The 24,920-nt window shown below is 31.2% G+C and overlaps 1 protein-coding gene across 1 annotated transcript; it reads left to right on the top strand.

Annotated features, from left to right (window-relative positions):
- The first annotated feature begins 9,281 nt into the window (after nucleotides 1–9,281).
- Nucleotides 9,282–10,493, top strand: LOC130950078 (uncharacterized). Its single transcript, XM_057878636.1, has 4 exons — nucleotides 9,282–9,421; nucleotides 9,527–9,735; nucleotides 9,799–9,911; nucleotides 10,149–10,493. The coding sequence occupies exons 1-4, from the start codon at nucleotides 9,282–9,284 to the stop codon at nucleotides 10,491–10,493; spliced, it is 807 nt and encodes a 268-aa protein (XP_057734619.1).
- Nucleotides 10,494–24,920: the final 14,427 nt, after the last annotated feature.

Genomic DNA, 24,920 nt, shown 5'->3' with positions numbered 1-24,920 from the left:
CAATATAATTCTCATCATAATCTTTTTTGCGAATACCTGTGATGAGAAAACGGTTTAAATAATTTGGATATGATATGGTTATTACTTATTAGTTACTTGTTTAGCTGGTATTTGACTTCCCCAAGAGCCAAGAGCCAAGAGTTGCATTGACATGTAATTAAGGGGTTAGCCCAGCCCAGCCCAGCCCAGGATATTAGCTGTTCTAAATAAAATCTGGGATAACCTTTAGTATTTCTTCTTGACCAAAAAAAAAAAAAAAAACCTTTAGTATTTCTTTTTTTTATATATATATATTTCTTTTGTTAGTGACAGATGAATAGGATGAATTTATCAAGAAGAAAAAAAGTGCGGTTGAAACCTTGAAATGATGTTAGCATGAAAATATTGTTGGATATGGAACAACTAATAACCTTTTCTTTTTCTTTTGAAAAAGAAAAAGAGAATGAGTTGACTTTGAAATTTGATAGAATTCTATTTATTTGTATTTGAAATTCATACATTTTTTTAGTAGAATTATTCGCTTGAAATTTATTTAGTTCTGAATCTAAACAATTGAAAAGATTATTTTACTATTTAAATATTAATATAATCAAACTACATAATTTGAAGAGTGTTATGAAATTAGGGTCCATCTAGTATACAGATGTGTTTTGGTACAGATTTACAGATTTTTATTTTTATTTGGTTGTTTTATTAATTTAAAAATGTATCACTAAAAGTGTTGCTTAAAGAAAAAGTGTTACCCTTAATCGTTAACTTGGCTCTGATACCAATTTTTAATTTCTGGCTTTTCTTTTAATTTCTTTTTCGAAATTTCTATTAATTCTTCATATTTTACTTTGAATAAGTTTATAATTTGTATAGGTGCTTTATTTAAAGGATTTTGATAAAAAGTATTGACCATTTCTACTATTTCTCTTGCAGTTATTACTAGTCTTTGATGTTTTGATTCATAATTTTTCAATCTTGTTTTAATTTATAATATTCTTTTTTGCATGGATTATTGTATATAAAATATTTTATCTGTTTGTCTTTTTCTTTAATATAATTTCTCAAATCTTCAATAATTTCTTTTATTTCTACACTTTCTCCTATTTCTAAATATCTGTTTAATTTTTCAATTTCATTCTCCATTTTTTCTTTCAACAGCTTTAATTCTTTTAAGTCATAATATGGTTTTCCAGGCATTTATAAATTTTTTAAGTTTAATTCCAACTTGTTTATATTTATTCTTATTTCTATCCTTTTTATTATAAGATCATCAATTTCAATTTGAAGATTGTTTAATTCCCTTTTATACTCCTTTATTTTACCTTTTAATTTTCTCGTCCTATTTCTTTTTATTTTATTTTCTGGTTTTTCAATCTTTTTATGCTTCATTATTTATTTTAAAATTTCTGCAAACTCTCATTGATTCATCATTATTTTCTAAAGATTCTATTAATTTCTCTAGTTCTTCAACTTCTCTTTTCAACTTGTCATAGATTATTTTTAGGGCTTCAAATGCTCTTTGATTTATTTCAGAAAACTGTAAATAATTCAAACGATTTTTTCTTTCAAATAGCTCTTGTTTCTTGTCTTGATAAGTTACATATATTTCTTCTTTATTTATTGTCATAATTTAGTGTTTAGGGTTTCATTTAATTTTTCGACCTTTTTTGTTAGTTCTTTTATTTCAGAATTTTCTTCTTTAATTTTTAACTTAGATAAACTTAAAGGGCTATTAATTTTAGATTCTCTTATTTGAAAATTTGATGAAACTAATTTGCCTGATGGTTCTTTTAATAATAGAACTGGGTTTTCAATAGCTTTATATTTTGGTATTTCTGTTTTTACAATTTTCTGAAATAACATAAATTCTTTCTCTGTTTTTAAATATTATACTATGATGGCTATTTGTTAAAGCATAATTTATTGCATATGTAATTGAAAATGGTTCATCATCTTGTTCCATTAGATTCTTTCTGTGAAATTTATAAGCTAAGCTTATAGATCTTCCAAGATTTTCAGTTGATAAAGGTATAGCGTATCCAAGATGGGCATTGAATTTAACATTTACGTTTGCCAAGTTTCCATGAACAATTCCAATTATTTGATCTATTGGGTCATCAGTAATTCTTTTATCACAGATTGCTAAGCTTATTGGTGAATTAATTCCTTTCATATATGTAGATTTAATTAAGACTTGTATAGTACTAATATGAATCCATCCAATTTTAGATCTTTTTTGTTGATCCTTAATTTTCTCAATCTGTTTACTCAATTCTTCATCATTTATCAAAGCTATTTCAAGTTCTCCATTGGCAGATTTTATCTTTATAGGGGCTTCAAGTTGAATTTTTTCATAGTATATTATATTTTTTCTATTAAAAACTTCTTTTAAAAAATTTTGTTTATTAAAATTTTCATTTGATTTGAAATTTAATTCTGTTTTTAGAACAGCCTGTTTTTCATTATCTAATAAGGCAGATAATCTATAATAATCAGATTCTTCCGTTAATTCTAAACTTTCTAAATAATTCATAACTAAGAGATTAGGATAAAGGCGTACCTTTCTGGAGAAAAACTTCCTTTATTTAGTATATTTTACATAAGATGTTTTTATCTCCAGAGGGGAGATTATAGATATTAACTCCAGAGGGGAGTTTAAAACTATTTTTTCCTAAGGGAATTCTTTTTTCAGACTACAGAATCGCCACGGCAGCTTCCTCCTTGCTCTCCTAGCATATGAGTACTTTTAGCCTCCTGCTTTCTGTTTTCTGATGCCTTTTACAATTGCCTAAGCAATCTATTTATAATGGTTGGGTCTGATGAACAATTCCCATCCTTACCCTTCTTATGACGCCATTGCTTACGTCATTGTTTATTATCTTGCACCAGCTACATTGTTGGTGCTCTATGACCTAAGCGCTTACGTCATTATGCAATAATGTCGAGAGATGCTTCAGATGCGCTGTCCTCTTCTTTTATGTGGGTGGATGAGCTGTCTTCTTCTTTTTTCATGTGGGTGGATCCTATCTCATTATTGCTTTCTTCAGATATTTCTGAGACATACAGTTGGCACTTGTGGTCTTCTCTGTTTTTTATCAAATAGCAGAGATTCCTTTTTATCCCTTCAGGGAGTTTTTCTAAGAGTCCGGATAGATTGTAGAATGCAGATTCAAACTCTACCAAGAGTCTTATCTCTCTTTCTTCAATTTCATTTCTTTTACTGGACACAAGCAGAGTATTTCTGCTTTTATAATTGATTCTTGTGTGAGATTTCCTTGTTATCTTTTGAGTTCTTTCAAAGACCCTTGCTAGTGTGCTGGCTAGTCTACCTTCATGACTGTAGATTGTTAGATCTTGAATTTGATCAATTGGTTGAAAATTTCCTGAGAAGACGGACATGAATATTACTTGATGTGCTGGAACCAAGCATTCTTCTTCTTCATTAAAAATAGGTTGACTATTCGTAAATTTTAGGGATATATCCCATGGATTTACATTGTCAATCATATTTTTAAATCTCTTTACTGCATCAACGAATCCTGCAGGAAACTCACTAATAATTTTTAGATCATTAAAAATTAAAATTCTATCAATTAATCCATACTGAAAAAATTGATATGTGTCCGATGGGGAAGCATCTGGAAATATAACCAGTTTTGTTAGCTGTTCTTTGGCAATAGGATAATATCCCAAAATTGCTCTTTTTTCTTCAGTCCAATTTAGGACTATGTTAAGGGTTTCTCTGAGATTTGATCTACAGACCCTTTTCTTTTCCTTGATTTCAGCTCTTGTAAGAATATTTCTCATTATTCCTGTTCTCTGGGCTTGAATCGGAGCTTTATCTGCTCTTTTTAGAGTTTGTTCTGGATGAAGAGCTTCATATTCCCTGAAGGATTCCTTTGCCTCTTCTAGTGTTGAAAATCCTCCTTTATGAACTATTTTTGATTGATGCGTGAATGGTGCTGCTTTTTCCCAGGCATCATATACTCCTTTCATGGGGCCATTATAAATTACATAATATTTTTTGTCTTGTGTGGATTTTTTAATAATTTCAGCAATTGTTTTATTTTCTGAAATTTTTTCTTCACCTGGTTTGTCCACCATGCTTAGCTGGCTGAATTCTGATGGTTTTGCTTGTTGGGTTGATTTCATTGTTTCAATGGCCTTCTTGAGAGATTGGATATGTGTCCTTATTTGCTGACAATGTTTACATTCTTCGAGTTCTTGCTGATATTTTTGAATTTCTTGATTTAATGCGTTGTACACGAACTCCATTCTCTTGTCAATGTATCAATCATCCATGATTATAATCAACTTTTAAATTATATCGTATGAAACCTGTTAGGTAACTTGAATCTGTCCTTAATGTAAATTCTCTGGGTAGTAAATCAATTTTCCATTTTTAAGAGATTTAATTGCTGCTAGAGTTTCCTTTTCATGAGTGGTATATCTCTGTTCTGTTGGAGTAAAAGTCCCTGAAATATACCTGCAAAGTAATTCCTTTGGGGAATATTTAGAATCTAGTGATTCTTTTTCTTGTTCCAAACTTTTTATAGCTTTCTTAGCTTTTAGACAACCTGACCAGGTTATGTCTGAAGCATCTGTTTCTACTATTAAATAGTCATTTTCTTCTGGAATATAAAGTTCTGAAAGTTTTTCGCATAATTCTTTAATTTTTTGAATTTGCATACTATCTTTTTCATCCCATTTCCATTCCTTTTTAGTACTTATTTTTGGAAATAAGCTTTTAGTGTATTCTGTTATATTCTTTAAAAATCCTTGATCAGAAATATAATTTATACACCCCAAAAACCTTTGTAATTGTTTTCTATCTTCTATTTTATTAGGAAATAAATTTACCTTTTCTAGAACATTTGGTTGAAGTTTTAGGTTTCCTTGGGTGGATAGAATTAATCCAAGAAACTCTATTTCTTGTGTTGCTATTTTTGCTTTCTTTTTGCTAAGAACTAATCCTTTTTCTTTACATCTTTCTAAAACTATTAATAATTTTTGAAGATGATCTTCTTTATCTTGTTTTGTAAAAACTAGTATATCATCAATGTACACTAAAACAAATTCATTTAACTCTTTTAGATTTTCTTCCATAAATCTTTGATAAATACCTGGGGCTTGTTTTAATCCGAATGGTAATACATTCCATTCATAGAGCAACACACTTGTTGATTCTTTTGTTGGGCAAGTAAAAGCAGTTAATTTCTTTGTTTCTTCGTCTAAACGAAGTTGCCAATATCCTGATTTTGCATCAAGAGATGAAAACCAAGTTACTCCTTTGATTTTTTCTAAAATAGAATCTTTTCTTGGAAGTTTATGAGCATCACCAATAGTTGCTTCATTCATCTTCTTATAGTTAATAACCATTCTTCGTTTTCCTCTTTTAATTTCATTATTGTTTTCGACATAAAAGGCTGGAGCCGCATGAGGACTTTTACTTAATCTTATAATTCCTTTTTCCAAAAGATCTCTACATTCTAATGAGAACTCTTTTCTATCTCTTGCGGAATAAGGAATTTTATTTGGAACATTTATCTCTTTTGTAGGGTCTTTTAATTTAATGCTTACTAATTCGTTATTTGTATTTTTAATATCTAAAGGATTTTTAGCACAAATTTCATCCAGAAGTTCTTCTATCTTTGTTTCAAGATTATTTTTTGGAATTTTTATCTGAAAGTATAGATTTAAATAACATGTTTCTAATATAGAAAATATTTTAAATTTTAGAATCTTATCTATAGTAGTGGTTGGTATTTTTATACGTTTCAATTTTTGATTTATTGAAGAATCGTGTGGAGCTTTTGAAACTATATATGTTAATTCTTGAATGAATGGATGATATAGCTTTAAAAAAGTTATTTCCTATGATAAAATCCATTCCAGAATCTAACATATATATAGATGGAACAATGAACCTAAAATTTTGAATAAAAATTTCAGCCATCTCTGCTTTTTGGTCAATTTTATGTATTGATTTGTCAGCTATTCTAACTCTTAATAGTTTCTTTAATTTTTTCCAATCAAGTTTTATATTTGAACTAGCAAAGCATTGTGTTGCTCCAGAATCTATGAAAGCATTTATAAACTTTTCTGTTATTTTTATAGTAATAAATGTGGCATTATTACTCAATCTCTAAGTCTGTTTCTGAGACATATTCAAAAATATAGTGTAAGTTATCATCAGATTCCTCTAATGGTTCCATGAAACAAGACTTAGCAATTTCTATTTGTTTAGTAAGATTCTTTTTATCCTTCTTTTTTGGACATTCATTTGCATAGTGTCCTTCTTCTTCGCAATACCAACACTTACAATTTTCTTTTTTATTTGGGCAATAGTTATTTTTTTGTCTTTTATTATTATTTTCCTTCCTAAAATACCTCTTTTTTCTCCAGTTTGGATAGTATTTTCTTTTTCTAAATTGATATTTTCTTTTTCTTTGAAGGTTTTTATTAAGACCATATTTTTGAGGTATCTCTTCATTATCCTAACAGCAAATTCTAATTATGTTTGCAAATCTTTTTTGGGTCGCTTCTTGCATACAACGTTCTTTTATTTCCTCTCTTATTGCAGAGGTTGCTCCACCAAAATTATTTTCAATTGTCCCTCTATTTATTTCTCTTATAAATCTTCCCATTATAAATTCATTAGCAGGATATGGAAGTTTTGTTATATACATACTAAGATAATGATTTTTATCTTCTTCTTTTAATTTGTAATAATGTATTCTATATTCACATATATAAGATTCCACATTACATAGATCATATATCTGAATATTAGCTAAATGGTTTTTTGCTTCTTGATATTCTTTATTATAGACTTCTTGTCTATGATCTATAATATTTTTTCCAAAAAATTCTTTATATAGAATCATCATTATATATAATATCTTATCATAAGCTGTTGTTTTTGTTGCTAAATCTTCTATTATTTGGTTTTCTATTGATGTCATATAATCTCTTATAGTTCCTTTAGTATGAAACCCTATGTAATTCCAAATATCTCTTCCAGACAAATCACTAAGCTTTGGATTAGTAAAAGCTTCTAATAAAAAGGAATTCAACCAATTTTCGAAAATTTCTTTTTCATTCTTTTTACAGTCTAAATCAAGCATTCTTTCTCCTTCCATTTCCTGGACTTTAGGAACGTATTTTGATGGTATTTTTTGTATATTTTGAATCTTTATTTATAAACCCTTTTTTAAAAGCATAATTATCAAAACCTGTTTTCCATTTAAATTGAGATTGATTATCTTTAGATGTTCCAGCTTCATTTTTTATTTGTATTGGAATTGCTGGTTCTTCGTCACTTGAATAATCTAGGATGTGTTCTTCATTTTCTATATTTTCAGAATTTACTAATTCTTCTTCTATTTGAAATCCTTGTTCCATAATATTATTTTCTTGAGCCATTTTTAATTGTTTAAAAAGCATTGTAACTTCTTCTAATTTTTCCTCAATATTCATAATTTTAGTGGTGGTTTTACTTTTAAATCTGTTATGTTGATTATATTTTGAAATTTTTCTTCTTTGGGATTCTCTTTTTCCTTATTCTTTTGAAATTTTATGGATACTAATATTTCTTCAAGCATATCTACTATAGAATTTAATTGTGGGTTAAAAGTATGATAAAGATGTGGGAAATCATTTTCATGGTAACATTTCTTAGAAATTCCGTGTGAAAAATAAGTTTTTTTCAGGTTTTTGAAGTCCTTCAATAAAACTTATAGTAAAATAAAAATTTTGAGAAAAATCATTTTGTATTGATTTTAAGAATTCGGTGTCATTACAGTTAACATTAGTTAAAATCATTAATTTTTGATCTATTAATTTTGATAACTTAATTATTTCTTCTCTTAAATCTTCTAATTTACTTTTTTCTATTAGGTGACGCTTTTCTTTGTGAAGAGTTACGGTTTAAAGTGAAAAGTGTGGCTTTAGAAAGTGTGGTGTAAGCAAATCTTTAAATCTGTATGACTTTTTGCTCTGTATACTAAAATTCACCATGAAATTAAATTACTTTTTCTAAAATGTTAATCTATTAATTAAAAATATATGAATAATTATATACTTAAAGAAACATCAACTAAATGAAATTATCTAAAATTCTATCGTACTCAATTTTTTTTAGGTAGCTATTGGCTTGATTTAATACAATTCCAGATCTCTCTTCTTTTCCTCAACTCTCTCTTTCTTTCTGAACCTGTGGATCATATTCAAATCTGATACTGTTCATGATATTAGAGCTGCGATCTGAAAACCATGGCTTCTGCTGCACAATCAAACACCTTCACAGAAGTACGAATTTCAATGAAACTTGATGACAACAACTTCTTGCAATGGAAGGATCATGCCGAATCAACAATTGAAGGAAACGAGCTATTTGACCATCTCACCAGTAAAAATATTCGAACGATGTATCTTGCTAATTCTGAATCCATCAATCCTAAGTATACGTTGTAGAAAAGACAAGAATGGTTGGGTGTGTGTTCACGCATAAAGTTTGGAAGTGATTAGAAGCTTATTTATCTTCTCACATTAAGGCAAAAGTGATGCAGTTCAAGAACAGACTCAGCTCGATCAAGATCTCTGGTTCGGTGAGCGAGTATTTGCTGGAGATAAAAAGCACAGTTGATGCACTAATCTCGGTTGGTGAACAGGTAAAAGATGATTATCATGCAAATGCTATTTTGCACGGCTTAACTGAAGAATTTGTGCCCTTAATCACATCAATTGTAACAAGACCAGGAGGAATCACGGTTCCTGAGCCAAAAGCAGTGTTACTCTCACATAAAAGCATGTTAGAAAGATATAAGAAGCCTGAGCAATTTATACAAGCAAATTTGGCCTATCACAATAGCAGAGGAAGCGCTAGAGGACAATTCAGAGGTGTGTTCAGAGGTTCAAGAGGCAGGTATGGTGGCAGAACAATGAGAGAGAATTTTGGTCAAGGCTATGGTGAAAACAGAAGTTATGACCGAAACTATGCTGAATTCAGAAGCTATGAAGGAAATAGAGGACAGTATTGTAAGTCCAAAAATTTTGATGCAAGGCAAGGAAGAGGATATAAAGGAAGTAGAGGCGAGTCCTCAGGAACTCAGTGTCAGCTCTGTAGCAAACCCGGCCACACTGCAGTCCACTGCTGGTATAGATATAATGGGGCAGACAATGCCAAATCTGCCTCTCAAAAGAATATAGCCAACCTAAGCGATTTTTTACCGAATTCAGCACCACTTCAAGATTAAGACTGGTATCCTGAATCCGGAGCCACTCATCACATGACGTATGATGCAAGAAATTTGATTGATCAAGCAGATTATGTAGGTCATGAGCGAGTCATAATTGGGGATGGTACATGTTTGTATATCAATCTTGTTGGAAATGCATTCATTAAAACTGATTTGAGTTGCAAAAAACTGTTATTACAAAAATTTTTACATGTTCCAAATATCACCAAGAAACTCATGAGTGTCTATAAATTTTGTTGTGATAACCATGTTTACTTTGAATTTCATCATGACAGCTGTTGTGTCAAATCACAGGAAACTAGAGAAGTTATTCTCAAGGGAGTTGTTGATAAACGTCTTTACCAATTTCTCAATTTCAACATTAAAAACACTCAAAGCAGTACTGAAGCAGCACCTGAATTCCTCACAAATAGTGAACCAGCTAATGATTCCTTGTTGTGGCATGCTCATTTAGGCCACCCCTCAAATAAAGTTCTCTCTACAGGTTTACAAAATTATAACAAGTCAATTTCACTTTCTAAATCTGTTTATTCTTCCTGTTGTTTAGGAAAATCACGTCAATTACCCTTTCTTGATTCCAAAATAGTGTACACTGCCCCATTACAACTAGTCTATTTGGATATTTGGGGACCAGCTCCCTCCCTTGACTCTAATGGAAATGTATACTTTGTAAACTTCATTGATGCTTTCTCTAAATACACATGGATTTACCTATTAACAGCTAGATCTCAACTCAAATCTGTGTTTAATCATTTTCAGTAAATGGTAGAATTGCAATTAGATACTAAACTTAAAATGCTTCAAAGTGATAATGCACCTGAATATGTTAACTTGTCAAAGTCCTTGCAGTCTTGTGGAGTGATTCACAGGTTCTCCTACCCGCATACTCCTCAATAGAATGGCAATGCTAAACGGAAGCACCGCCACGTGGTTGAGATGGGACTCACACTCTTAGCTGATGCTGGAATGCCGATAAGCTTTTGGGGTAAAGCCTTCCAAACTGCTGTCTACCTGATTAATGCCCTACCAACACCCACACTGCAAAATCAATCACCAATGGAGGTGTTGTTTGGCAAGAAGCCTCCTTATGCTGCCTTGAGAGTCTTTGGTTGTCTGTGCTACCCTCACTTGAGGCCGTATAACCATAACAAGCTTCAATTTCGATCTGAACCGGCAGTGTTCCTTGGCTATGGAAATTGGCACAAGGGATACAAATGCCTACTGTCTCCGGGAAGGTTGTGATCACTAGAAATGTGATATTTGATGAAGCTCATTTTTCCTTCAAAGATTCAATTTCTCCCCTCTTTCAACCTGCATGTAAGAGCACCAACTCCTCTAATGACAATCCTTCAATTCCCACCATTTCCCGTATCCCCTCCTTTGCTCCACCTCTGCCATAACAACAGCCTTCTACCATAACACCCAACCTCTCCCTTTCTCCAAACCTATCAACCAATACTTCTAATTAGCCTCCTACTGCATCCTCACCTCCCTAGACACTCTCCTCCTCAAATGCCTCCCTATGTGGAGCTGAACCTCCAACAAATACACTCCTAGATGCGCCTGTTGCCTAGGCCGTCCCCATTCCACTTCAGTCCCCTGAAGTTGTCCTACCTCTATCTATCACCTCTGTAACTCAGAACTGTCATCCAATGATTACCATAGAAAAGTTGGGCATTTCTAAGCCCCAGGCTCTCCATGCTCAACTTGAACCTACCTCAATCAAACAGGCCCTTTCTGATTCTAAGTGACGAGCTGCCATGGATGCTGAGTACTCTGCCCTCATACAGAATCGCACCTGGAATTTAGTGAAATTGCCACCAAATAGGGAGCCCATTGGTAGCAAGTGGGTGTTTCGAATCAAATATAATACTAATGGAACCATTGACAAATACAAAGCCAGGCTATTTGCCATGGGCTTCCATTAGAGACCAGGGCTAGATTATAAGGAAACATTCAGTCCAGTGGTAAAATCTACTTTGATTCGCATAATGTTGTCCCTTGCTCTTGCAAACTCCTGGCCTATCAAGCAACTGGATGTCAACAATACTTTTTTGCACGGTGACTTATTGGAGGATGTATATATGTCTCAATCAAAGGGCTATGAACAAGGAGATGAAACCCTGGTCTGCAAGTTGACCAAAGCGCTCTATGGCCTGAAACAGGCCGCTCGGGCCTGGTATGTGAAATTGTTGGGTTCTTTTAAGCGTCTGGGATTCACCCCCACAAAATCAGATACCTCACTCTTTACATGAATCACCCCTCAATCCAGGCTCTATGCACTTGTTTATGTTGATGACATCATCTTCACTGGTGACTTTGGCCCTGCAAGTAATCAAGTCATTCAGCAGCTAAATCTCAACTTTGCTCTCAAGGATCTTGGGGACTTGCACTAATTCCTTGGCGTGCAGGTTGTCAAGACAGTGGATGGAGGTCTCTCTCTTCTACAAACCAAATACATTCAAGACATCCTGAAGAAAGCAAGACTAGAAGGGTGCAAACCCTGCTATACACCACTACCTTCTACACTAAAACTCACTTCCATTGGGGGTGTTCCCTTTGATAATCCTTTCCTATATAGAAGTATAGTTGGCAGCTTACTGTATTTGACAATGACCAGGCCTAAAATTGCTTATCCTGTCAATCGAGTTTGCCAATTTATGCAGTCCCCATCTGAGGACCACTAGAAGGTGGTAAAATACATTCTTCGATACCTGAGTGGCACCTTGCATCATGGCTTGCACTTGAAGAAAGGAAGGCACCTCCCCATCCTGGCTTACTGTGACTCGGATTAGGGCAGTGACCCTGATAATCGCAAGTCCACCACTTGTGTCTTCCTTAGCCCCAATCAAGTCTCATGGTCCTCCAAGAAGTAAATTGTTGTGGTGCATTCTAGCACTGTGGCAGAATACAAGTCCATGGCAGTAGCTGTGGCTGATGTGGCTTGGGTCAGGAACCTACTAACTGAGCTGCAATTTTCCCTTCCTTCTACTCCTCAACTCTTTTGTGACAACCAAGGTGTTGTGTTACTGGTGGCTAACCCAATCTTCACTCTAAATCTAAGCATTTTGAGTTGGATCTCTATTTTTTCCGGCATTATGTAGACAAGGGCACCATTTGGGTGAACCATAATCCAAGCTCTGCTCAACTGGCTGATGTTTTAACCAAGGCCGTTCCTTCCTCGTTGTTTCTTGATTGTTGTGACAAACTCAAGGTTGTTGTCTCACCAACCTTGTGTTTGAGGGGGCGTGATAGTGTATGTGAGTCCACGGTAGCTAATATAGATGAGCATGTAGGCTACACTAGTTAGAGAAGTGGTTGTAAGTCTGTTACAGCTAATTAATAGTTAGTGGTTATTCTTAGCTATTATATATATTCATCTCAACTGTACTGTACATATTGGCTTGATTCAATACAATTCCAGATCCCTCTTCTTCTCTCTCGACTCTCTCTTTCTCTCTGAACCTGTGGATCAGATTTAGATCTGATACCGTTCAATAGCGTTTGTTTTGAGGTATTGAGATAGAGACTGTGAAATTGAAATTCGGTATCATGTTTGTTGACCCAGAAATTGGTATTAAAATTTCAGTCTCTATCCCAAAAATTTCAGTATTTTAGTACCTCTAAAAATAAGGACATCAAAGACTGAAATTTTTAAGAACATGAACTAAAACTTTAATAATATTTTATATCTAAAATATTCTTATTTTAATTAATTAATTCCAACTTTACTCTTTGTACAAATTAAATTAGAACTTTATTCTTATTTCAATTTCTATCTCCCACTTTACACCAAACATTATAGTGAGACTTATTTCAGCCTCTATTTCTTAGTTAGTATCTCTCCATCTCAGTCTCTCAATCTCTCAGTCTATGTCTCTTTTCCAAACACTACCTTAATTAGCGAGAGTTCCATTATCTTATTTGTATGCAAATATAAAAGTTGTTGTTTAATATCAACGTATCTTTTTTTAACGAAAAAGGAATTTATAGAATATTAACAGTTAGCATCACATCAAAATTTTAAAATGATATAAAATAAGTAATTACAAAATACATAAAAATTTATTATTATTAGATGCTTTTAAAAAATTGCTATTATTTCAATATGTAGAATAATAGGGAATAAAATTAAAAATGTAACTAAAATAATAAATATTTTATTTATTTTAATAACGGACATTAGATTAAGTTTTGATAAGAAAATAGGAAAAAATGTTAATCTCCAAATAGACAAAAGAAAGGTGTATGTGATTTATATACTATAGGACTAAGATATTAAAAATAAGATATAAAAAGATAAAGATATAAAAATTAATATTTTTATATTTTATTTGATAATAAATTAAAATAAATTATAAAAGTCTAATTTATTCTATTTTTTTATTAAAAAAATTTGAAAAAAATATAATAATAAATATATAATTATAAAAAATTACAAAAATAATAATAAAAAAATAAGTTGTATCTCTTATGAGTATCTCTCTATCTCTAGATACAATATATCTATCTCCATGTCTTATCTATCAAATAGAATATTGTCTCTGTATCTATGTCTCAATGTCTCATGCATATAAACAAACGCTGCCCCCGGATTAGGCATTTTAACATAGTTCGCACTAGGTTAAAATGTATTAGCATAGAACATTATTACTTAATACGCTGGATGATTCAATGAAAACTTTTGTGTTGAACGTAATACGTGAGAAAATACAACGAATAACCTTTTCTACAACATAATTCTCCTCACTCTAGCAAATTACGAAGAAAAGGGCAGTTCATTTTAGGGTGTAGTGAATTATGAAGAGAGGGTGGTGTAAAATCCCGTTTGAATATCAATGTGTTGCAGAGTGACCAAATATAATGTCTAATGATAAAAATTTCTTAGCTTTTGTACACCACAAAGTGAATATTAAGAAAAACAAACGAGAAGGAATAAATTCTACTGACAAAGATCTAGTGAGTGTTTTTATATGTCAATTATGTAGTTTCAGTTATCTGTAAGCCAGTATATTACAGAAATTTGGAACGTATAGAATCAAGAGGGTGGAAAAATTATAGATTTTAATTTTTATGGTATATACTTTTCTAAAGTATGATTCGTTTGTGATAGGATGCAATGAAAATTTACAAGTTCTGTTTCATTGTCGAAATTTTTTTCAAATGTGAGAACCATTGAGTTACATGCGAAGTTTGAGGATGTTATCGCTAGTTTTGGGAGATCGGCTTTTAATTTGCAATTAGTTGGTTTAGGGAAGCTTTGAGTTCGATGTCTATAGTTGTACTGGATCTAGCATTTGTGTCATTTCCATCTTTTACGAGTGACAATGAGGTGCTTGTGATATAGCAGATAATCGTTCTTTCGGCAAACTTGCGATTGTAACGACAAGTTCTCCTCATACGATTCCTACTTCTGTAGAAGGCAGAGGATTATATCAGATCCAATTAAAGAGATAATGCGGGAGGATGATTTGGACAAGGAGCTTTCCACGATAAGTGGAGATAGTGACGATGATATAAGGAGCAAACCAACCATATAACAAGTTCCAGCAAGTTCCAGAACACAGTAATACCGTCGCACTTTTCCACCCTAAACTTGGAGGCAATGGTGCAATAACCAAACTTTGAATATGCATTATATTTAAGGGTTAGGGCTTGCATGATACAAATGATTCAACATAGTTTTAAATTGAGTAATCTTTCAAGAGTAAAGAGAAAGTTGTGTTTAGTGTGAAAAGTCATAGAATTCGCCGTGGAGTTGAGTACAGAAAGTGTTTGAGTCAAATAACATCAAGTACCATGGAAAGTGAAAGGAATTATAAAATGTTGCAATTAGTTAATTCGGATCACACTTTGTCAGAGAAAGGATACTTAAGAGGTTAGAAGGTATAATGAACCTCACACATACTTGAAAACTAAGATATCTTGAAATCGCAAATAATTTGATTATCATGTGATTTGTGCCACTACAAAAAACTCATAAAAAACTAATGAATCTAGAGGTGGAATCTCCAAAAAAAATTGACGGTCAAAATGTCTCCGTTGTATTTGTCAGCGGAAATACTAAAAAAATTCAATGGTAAAAACATTATCGTCAAATTTGCCGACGGATAACTTTAGACAATAATAAGCTCACCAGTAATGATTTACTAGTGGATTTTTGTATATGTTGCTAATTACCAAATTATTACATTCACAAAGAGAAATTAAATATCCATGGTTAACCTAGCTAACCTAATTAATGTAAGATTAACAAAATTAACTATCTAACTTAATCCAAATCTTTAAATCCTAGTTACTCTAAACAAAGTGATTAACCATATGTCACAATTTCACAATAAATAATTTATAAATGAGAATTGAATTCTATAACCATGATCTATATGTCTTAATTAGAAATAAAAATTACAATAACGTTTAATAACTTACAAGATTACAAAACTAATTGCACTAAATTTAAACTATATCACAATTTTGCAATAAAAATTTATTTATTGTAAATTAAAACTATGAAATTGCATAAATAAAAAATAACATAAATCTGAAAAATAAAAGTAAACAAAAAATTATTCACTTACTTGAAGATAATGGCGGTGTGAGATTTTTTCGGAGTGGTGGTAATGGTGGTGGTCACTAGGGGTAGAGGAGATGAGTGTAGTGTTAGAGTTTAGAAAACTTTGGCAACAATGTACAAAAATGGACGAAAGAAGCTAAGGAAATTCCTAGATGAAGGAGCAAGGGACGTGTCACAATTGATAGAGGAAAGCGGCGACGGCGGCAACAACTTGCAGAGGAGATAATATGGCGACCCAGCGTAGAAAATAGCTCCCGGTGGACGCTCCTCGACAACGACGTTGGCTAGAGTCATAGGAAGAGGTCGATCACAGCGATCCAATGGCAAATGGTGGGGCTAAGGCGAGAGAGAAAGAAGGAGGGGAGAAAAGGGAGGTTGGTGATGTTACAGAAATGAGGGAAAGGATTCGCAAATTCAAATTTAGAGTGAATTTTATCGTCGAATTTACTAGTGAAAAAGTTCAATAGTAACGATTAGGTCATGACCAAAACGGCACGTTTTATTTAATTGTCTTATCATTGAATTTTTTCGCAGGTAAATTCAACAATAAAATGCGCTCCTATTAATTCTTTTTTCATACTACTCGTTATTGTCGGATTTAGGGTCGAAAATATAAATCTGATAGTAACATTTCGTGGATGACGAATTTAGTGTTGCAACCGTTGAAAAATCTGCCAGTAAATCCGACTATAATTTTTCATACCAAATCCACCAGTAAAATTGATAGTAATTAGCATTTTTTGTAGTATTCTTTCATCTCTTCGCTAGTTAGAATGCAAAGAGGCTGCTTGGTAAATATATAATTCGACTAATTAGAAATTTAAACCAAAAAACATATAAATAAAAATATAATGAAAATAAAAATAATAGTTAACAAATAAACTTTAGTTTTAAAATTAAATGCATTAATGCCTTTCAAACCTTAGAGTTATGAAATGAACATCCCCTATACTATTTAGAATAATCATCCGAGTACAAGGGATAATAAACATCTTCTCGAAAAATTAGTTTAATTTTTGAATTCACCAAGGATCGAACTCTTGACCTTTCGAATCTAGCGCTTTAATACCATGTCATAATACCACTCATCTCAAAAGCTTCAGCTGATGGAAAAATGTAACACTAATGATTATATCTCTAATACTCCATAAACTTCCATTGTACACATTGTATAAATATTTCATTGGTTCCTGATACTTTCCCATATATTAATGTCTACCACTTATCCTAATCTATTATAAACTTTATCCCAATCCAATGTCTACCACATATCTTAATCTATTTTTATCTAAATCTAATTACTATTATCACTATTATTCTACTCCAAATCAATACTAATAAACACTATCAACACCATTTAAAATCTATTTCTAGTTAACAATAACATTGTCATTTCTAATATAACACGAAATCTTCTAAATCAAGTAGAAATGACTGTAGTAACCTCCTTATTGAGTTTTCAATAATATAAACAACGTCGTTTAGTCGGTAAAAACGATCTGCTTCATCTATAATCCCGCTTTTGCGTGATTATTTTGTTTATCTCTAAAATCTCTTGGGTGAGGTTTTGGAAGGATGATGGAACTGGTAGTTAGTTGCTAGATTAAGTGAGCTTATGGATCTCCCTTAAGCTGATCTGTGGGAGCCTCTAGTGAATTAGCCCTCCCCTTTTCAATGTAGTTTGCGACACTCTTCTACGAATTTTTCTGGCACATAATTAATTCACTATAGCATGGAGCGAACTACTTCAAGCTCCACCAATTCATGCTACCCTCCCGCATATTATGTTCAATTGCTAAGCGATTGTAATCTATTTTAAAATTTCGTAAAGTATGTTCATATGCGTAATTCATTTTAGTCTTCAAGAAATTACATAGAGATAAAAGAAAACCGAAAACCTTTCTACAAAAGTTATATTTGGGTAATATCTATCTCTATTTGATTTTTTTAAGTAATTTTTCCATATATAGCTATACGTTGAGAAGACAACAGCGGAAAAAAAATAATAGAGTAAAGTAACAATTAGGTCTCTGAAGATTTTTATTTCAGACAAATTAGTCCTTAAAGAAAAAAAAAGTACCAATTTGGTCCTCCAGGATAGCAAAAACGGTGGACAAATGATGTCTTTCTATCAATTCATCAACTAAAACCTAACGATGATGCTTATATATACTGTTAATTACTCTGACATATCTATCTATGAAAGATAGTAATGCAAATAACAACTTTTGGAGCGAAATTTCACTTATTTTTATAGAATTTGTGATAAATAGAGAGTAATTGATAAAAGATATAAGAAAACTCAAAAGACAATAAATGCTTCAATGTCCAAAACTACATTGTTTTTTTAATCATGTGATAGTAACAAGATATGCACCACTGTAAATAATGAAATACATGAACAAGTCAATTTCGTTTTGCACTATTTATTTACAAAAGGATATATATGTCCACCGTTTATTATCTTGGAAGATCTAATTGGTACTTTTTTTCTTCAAGGACAAATTAGTCCAATATCAACGTCTTCAAAGATCTAATTATCATTTTACTCAAAATGAAAATATTTAAAGGTATATTGTGGTAGTTATTTTTAATACAACCATAAAAAAGATAAAGCATATTGTCTATCTCTAAGGTTTGTAATTTTTTTCAAAAATATCTTTAACGTTTAATTTCATTCAATATTATCTTTAATGATTTTGATTCATTCAATTTTGTTCTTAATAATTTTGATTTATGTCAAAATTACTCCTAAATATTTTCAATTTTATCCATAATATTTTAGATAGAACTAACATCCATGAATAATTTTGACATAATGTAAATCGAAATTGAATGAAATTAGATATTATATAAATATTTAAAAAAATACTTAAAAACAACAAACATACTTTACTAAAAACAAAAATTGGTGCAAATATAAAATAATGAAAAATTGCTTACAACGCCACCCTTCCATGATCGAGGGATGAATTAAAGTTGGTATGCCTTGTCATGAAACCCGTTGGCCATTCTTTAGTCATCCAATGTATGATTGCATGACCCTCACTAATTTAGTATTATTATTATTTTCATATCTAAACCGTATCTTCTAAATTTTAATCACAGTTGATGATCCTATCCGGGAGTAGGTGTTTCATCATTAATGATTAATAATATTGTTAGATTATATATAATTATTATTATTATTTATGTATTTTTATTTGTCGATACGAATCCATAAATTTTAATATAGAGACCGAATTTTAGATTAATTTTTAATTATTTTTTATTATATTTTTTCATTTCATAAAAATAACTTAAGACATAATTTATAATTATTAAGTTGATTTTTTAAAAAATTTATCAATATATATTAAAATAAATTATAATTTTTTTTCATAATTTTATTTTTAGTATGACAACTATAAAAAAGAAACATAATAATATCAATAATATATTATAAAATTATAAAATATCAATCATTTATAGTATATTTAATTAAAAAGTTAATTAATTTTTTTAAAATTTTAAAAAAATTATAAATTATTAATTATGCAAAAAATATAGTATTTTTAAAGAATATCTTTATAAAAAACTTTTAAAAATTTAAATTAAAAAAAAAATATTTTTTATAAAAAAATCTAAAATACACAATGTAATTATTAAAACATAATTACGTAAGTTATTATTAATATTTTATATAATAATATAAATGTTAAATATGTTAATATTAAAAAAGAAGTAATTTTTTAAAAATAGATATAGTGGTAATTATATAAAATTTAATTTAAAAGAATACAAAGATTCAAGAGTATAATATTAATAAGCTAAATGATTAAGACATAAATTTATTATATAACAAAAAATAATACATATAAAAATTATTAAATTATATAATATTTTTTATTTTTTTAAACACATATTTTATATATAAATAGTTTTTTAAAAAATTTAGGAAATCAAAGCTACTGCTCGTCCACTAAATTCGTCCCTGCTTGCCATGGTGATCTTGTTCCTGGGAAGAACTAATTCCATTATTCTGTTCTTGTTTTATTGCAATAGAACCTTAGTGTTTGGAACTACTGTTTATTGGATCATATTCTATCCCTGACTAAATTAGGTCATATAGTCTTTTACATCTTTAATTTGGGGGGTCGTTGCTGGATATTTAGATTATATTACGTAAATATTACGTAAATGTAAATAAGTGGTAGCAGCGCAAAAACAAGTAAAGAAGAAGAAAGAAAGAGAATTGTGTTCTTTAATTTTGCCAAGAAATTAAAGAAGCGAATCTGTATTATTATAACTATCTTTGAGACTTTGACAATATATATTCTTTACACACGGTTCTTTATATCCAAATTAAATTCAGTAGATATGGAATTGTTTGCCATACATCGTTGGAATCTTCTAGGTAGACACAAGTGAACTTAATATATACCAAGGTATATTCTCCCATTTAAGGTTAAAACCATCAGAGACAAAAAAATAGTTGATGCTTTGGATTTGGATATGGTTCATAGACCATATTTTCCATTTAGAGGCCGGGTAATCGGGTATCTCATGAATTAAAAATGCCACTTTTAATTTAGTAAAATTAGGGTTTTTGGTAATATTTTACCACGTGAATTCTAAAATAATTATGCTATAGTAACTATAGTGGTTATATAAGTGTTGTTGAAATTAAAGTCATATTTTTTTTATAATTTGGTTATATTTTTTTAAACAACACTTTTATAAAAATAAAAAAAACGTTACTTTAATTTTAGTAACACTTTCTAAAATACTATAGTTACTGCAGTTATCATATACGATTTATCATATTAATTTTTTAGAATAAAATATATTTTTTATCTTTAATATTTATGTTTTTTTTAAAAAAATGTTTCTAAGGTTTAATTTTATTTAATTGTATTTCTGATGTTTTAGTAGATTAAGTTAAATATTCAGAAGTAATTTTAATATAAATCCAAAACGTGAGCCATAAAATTAAATGAAATTAAATATTAAAATATACTTTAAAAAAAATCACAAACGTTAGATATATAAAACACTTTATTCTAATTTTAACTAAATTTCTAAAGTGGTGTCTAAAATCTATATTTTGTACTGATTTGATTTTTAAAATTTTAATTATACTATTATTATTTTTAAAATTGATCTTCAAATACTATAAGATTGCGTTTAGAAAAAACACTAAAATAGAAAATTTTTATATTATGTTTGATATAAAATATATTAAAATTAATTATTTTTAAGTATCATATTTAATTTAAAATAAATATAAAAATTAAAAGGTAGATTTAAAATTTAAAAAATTACATTAGAGTATTTTTAGAAAAAATGTTAGGTTTCAGTCTTTAATTCTAAAAGATTCAGTTTTCTCTATTTTTATTTTTTAAAATTACTAAAAAACTAAAATTTTATGTCATAAAACTGAAATTAATTCCAGTCTATCATCAAATATAATATTGAATTTTTTGTCTTCCAATTTCAATTTCAATGCTCGTGTGCTATCAAATACGAAGAACGTAACGTATGATCGTATATAGAGATTACTTATGGCTAAAGTATTGCCAAACATGCATTTCGCCCTTCCGTCATATATACTAATAATGAATTTTTATTTATTTGTATAAATTCTACCTAGCAGAATTGAATGGCTTTTGAAGTCAACAAGCACCCGCAATTATTCTTCAAAATCCATTCAACAAGCGCCCTCAATTATTCTTTTGATGAAAAACTTATACACACTTATTTGGGCAATAATTAGAATAATAGCGATGACAATATGGAGATAAATTCGATGATCAAAAGTAAGCACAAAAAATTAATTACATAAAATATGGTATAAGTCCATATTCATCATATATATATGGCCGCGTAGCCATATGACCATATCCAATTATCCATTGACTAAAATAAAAGGTGGCGGTTGCTTTCAACGGGAGCCTTCGGCTTTTCCAAGGGCTGCTATCAGCTTAGGCGGCTGACCCCTAATAAAAAGCCTCTAGTCCCAACAAAAACAACACAACTCAACAGCTGAAAAGGAATTCAATTGGGTTTTCTATTTAAATAACTATATAAAAAAATATGTCACGGACTTGAAAAAAGCGTTCCAAAAATCCGCTAATGCAATTTTGTTAAAAGCACTTACTGCGGTAAAAAATAAAAAAAAAAATGGTGAAAGTTTAAGGGAAAAAATTGAGAAAAATGAAATTGTAAGAGTAGAATGAATTGAAAGTGATTTATCTAAGTTTTTTTTTTAAAAAATAAAGCTTGCAAATGGTAGATTTAATATATTTAGAAGATAAATAATGAATGTTACTGAAATAGATATAAAGACTAATCTTAAAAAAATGTAATAATGATTATTATTAACAAAGGTGTCTCAAAATATTAAAGAGGGCTAAATCATATATGTCATCCGAGCCTCTTTTATTCATATTATATCTGATAATAGTTGTTAAATTCGAACCAATAATTAAATCGATAAAACCGATCTTATATAAATAAAAAATAATTAATAGAGCTTATATAAACCTCCACAAATAATAATTCTCTGAACAATCTATATGCATATATCAAAACAAAATAGTATCAATCAATAATCAACATTTTCACAAAATACAAAATAGCAATTACATGAAATAAATCAATCTTAAACAGCATCAATCAACGTTAAACAATAACAATCATGAAAACAAAAACAACTACAATCATGAAAAATAAAAAATAGAATTGGAATCATGAGTCAATAAACTGAAACATTGAAAAAACATTGTAACTAGTAATAATCTTGTAATAAACAAAGAAACAAATTAAGTTTTCAAACCCTAAAATTATTTATTCTCCAATCTCATTCTGATTATGATGATTCCTTTTTAACATAGCAATTCTGATGATTCCTCAAACCCCAATTAAATAAAGAAGGGGAACTGACATGGAAAACAGGAGAAGTCAAGGGTTCATAGCAAATGTAACAATCGAGGACATCAAGTCGATAATAGTCAAAAAAATAGACCTATCTTTATCGTCGTTTACAAATCTAATAGGGTTTTCATCATGCTCTACACTTCTAGCCTCGTCGCCATCTCCTTCACGCTCCTCCTCTTTGTTTTTGCTTGCTTGGCCATCTTCTTGTTGGAGTCGCTTCTGGATCCGCTTGCAGTGAAGGCGCAGGAGCTGAGAGATGCAATGAAAACCCAGGGACTACGCGACGCGAACAGAGGCAACAGACATGGATAGACGTACAGATAATGCGATGGCAGTGAAACCAAAGGTGCAGGAGTTGGCGGACGCAGACGAGCCGGCAACGAGACGGCGACCGCACGGTGAGAGGGAGAAGGTTGAGGCGTCGTATTCTCCCCTTTGCTCGTTTTAGACTTTTAATGAGAGAGATTGAGAGTATGGGTTGGGGAGGGGGAAGAGCCGAAGATCATAGCAGCAACCGTATGGTGGCAGTGGCAGTGGCCAAAGGTTTTTTTCTGAGTGTGAGAGAGTTCTTCATTACCTCTGGAGTCTGGACTTTGTAGTGGAGGCTAAGTGAGATTGAGAGAGAATAATATGGGGGGAACTTTAGGTTAGATTAGGATTTTTTTAACCAGCAAAATTGCCGGTTCACCAGTTCTTGACAAAATTGGCCAGTCCAAACAAGTTGTATTCCTTCTATGGTCACATTTCAACCGGATCGGCTTTGTGACTGGTTTGCCAGTTTTTCAATCTAACTGAACAATTCGATTCGATTCTGAGAACTATAGTCTTATATGGTAAGAGCTAATTTCATTAGGGTAGCCTACCAAATTTTCTCTCCTTTTCATATGTGAAATTTGACTATTTCTAAATTCTCTTAATGAAACTTTACAATTTGATATTAGAAGACCAAAATATATATGTCGTTTGTCATTTTGACCATCAAATCCAATATATATGTCGTTTGTCATTTTGACCATCATTCCTGCTTCTCCAATAAAACTAGCTAATTTCTCGCTCTATGCTGTAGCAAAATCTGCTAGGTAATGGAAAATATGCAATAATATATGACAATATAGTTTGTGCAACTGATTTGATCAAAACCTCTTTTCTGGCTTTGGATAAACTAGTCTCATTTCAACCTTTTAGTTTTTTCCACACTCGATCCTGAACAAAATAAGAAATTTGCTTTTTGGATCTGCCCACAAAATTTGGCATTCCCAAATACTTACAGCGGTGATCCACTGCCTTAATTGCTAACTATTCTTGAATAAGAGTTTGTCTAAAAGAAGACCATTTCGGCTGAAAAATTTTCAAACTTGTCCAAGTTAATGTGTTATCTTGATGCTAGTTGGTAGGTGGTGCACGAAATTATGATCTCTAACAATGGCACTTAACTTGGTATGCGCGTTCATAATCTCAGCACTTTCTTCACAACTCCACACAACTAACCAGCAAGTGCACTGGGTCGTCCAAGTAATAAATCTTACGTGAGTAAGGGTCGATCTCACGGAGATTGTCGGCTTGAAGAAAGCTATGGTCACCTTGTAAATCTCAGTCAGGTGGATTCAAATGGGTTATGGAGTTTTAATAATTAAAATATAAATAAACATAAAATAAAGATAGAGATACTTATGTAATTCATTGGTGAGAATTTCAGATAAGTGCATAGAAATGCTTTGTTCCTGTTGAATCTCTGCTTTCCTACTGCCTTCATCCAATCCTTCATACTCCTTTCCATGGCAAGCTGTATGTTGGGTTTCACCGGTGTCAATGGCTACCTCCCGTCCTCTCAGTGAAAAAGGTCCTCTACGGTTTCCCGCATGGCTAATCAGCTGTTGGTTTTCGATCGTGTAGGAATAGGATTTACTATCCTTTTGCGTCTGTCACTACGCCCTACAGTCGCAAGTTTGAAGCTCGTCACAGTCATCTCATCCCAGATCCTACTCGGAATACCACAGACAAGGTTTAGACTTTTCGGATCTCTAGAATGCTGCCAATGGATTCTAGCTAATACCACGAAGACTCTGATCTCAAGGAGTTGAAGGCTCTATTGTCAGGAGAGGCAATCAACACGCATGAGCCAGGAATCCAAGAGATACACGCTCAATCTAAGGTAGAGCGGAAGTGGTTGTCAGGCA

The sequence above is a fragment of the Arachis stenosperma genome, chromosome 9 (genome assembly GCF_014773155.1).
Source record: "Arachis stenosperma cultivar V10309 chromosome 9, arast.V10309.gnm1.PFL2, whole genome shotgun sequence".
NCBI classification, from domain to species: Eukaryota; Viridiplantae; Streptophyta; class Magnoliopsida; order Fabales; family Fabaceae; genus Arachis; species Arachis stenosperma.
Note: the sequence above shows the minus strand (reverse complement) of the source record. Positions and strands in the feature narration are given on the sequence as shown.

Excerpts from the sequence above, each read along its gene's own strand:
- LOC130950078 (XM_057878636.1), top strand. The coding sequence starts at position 9,282 with ATGACGTATGATGCAAGAAATTTGATTGATCAAGCAGATTATGTAGGT. Across the intron at positions 9,422-9,526 it reads GATTTGAGTTGCAAAAAACT|CTGTTGTGTCAAATCACAGG; the intron begins GTTATTACAAAA and ends TCATCATGACAG. Across the intron at positions 9,912-10,148 it reads CCCTTGACTCTAATGGAAAT|AATGGCAATGCTAAACGGAA; the intron begins GTATACTTTGTA and ends ACTCCTCAATAG.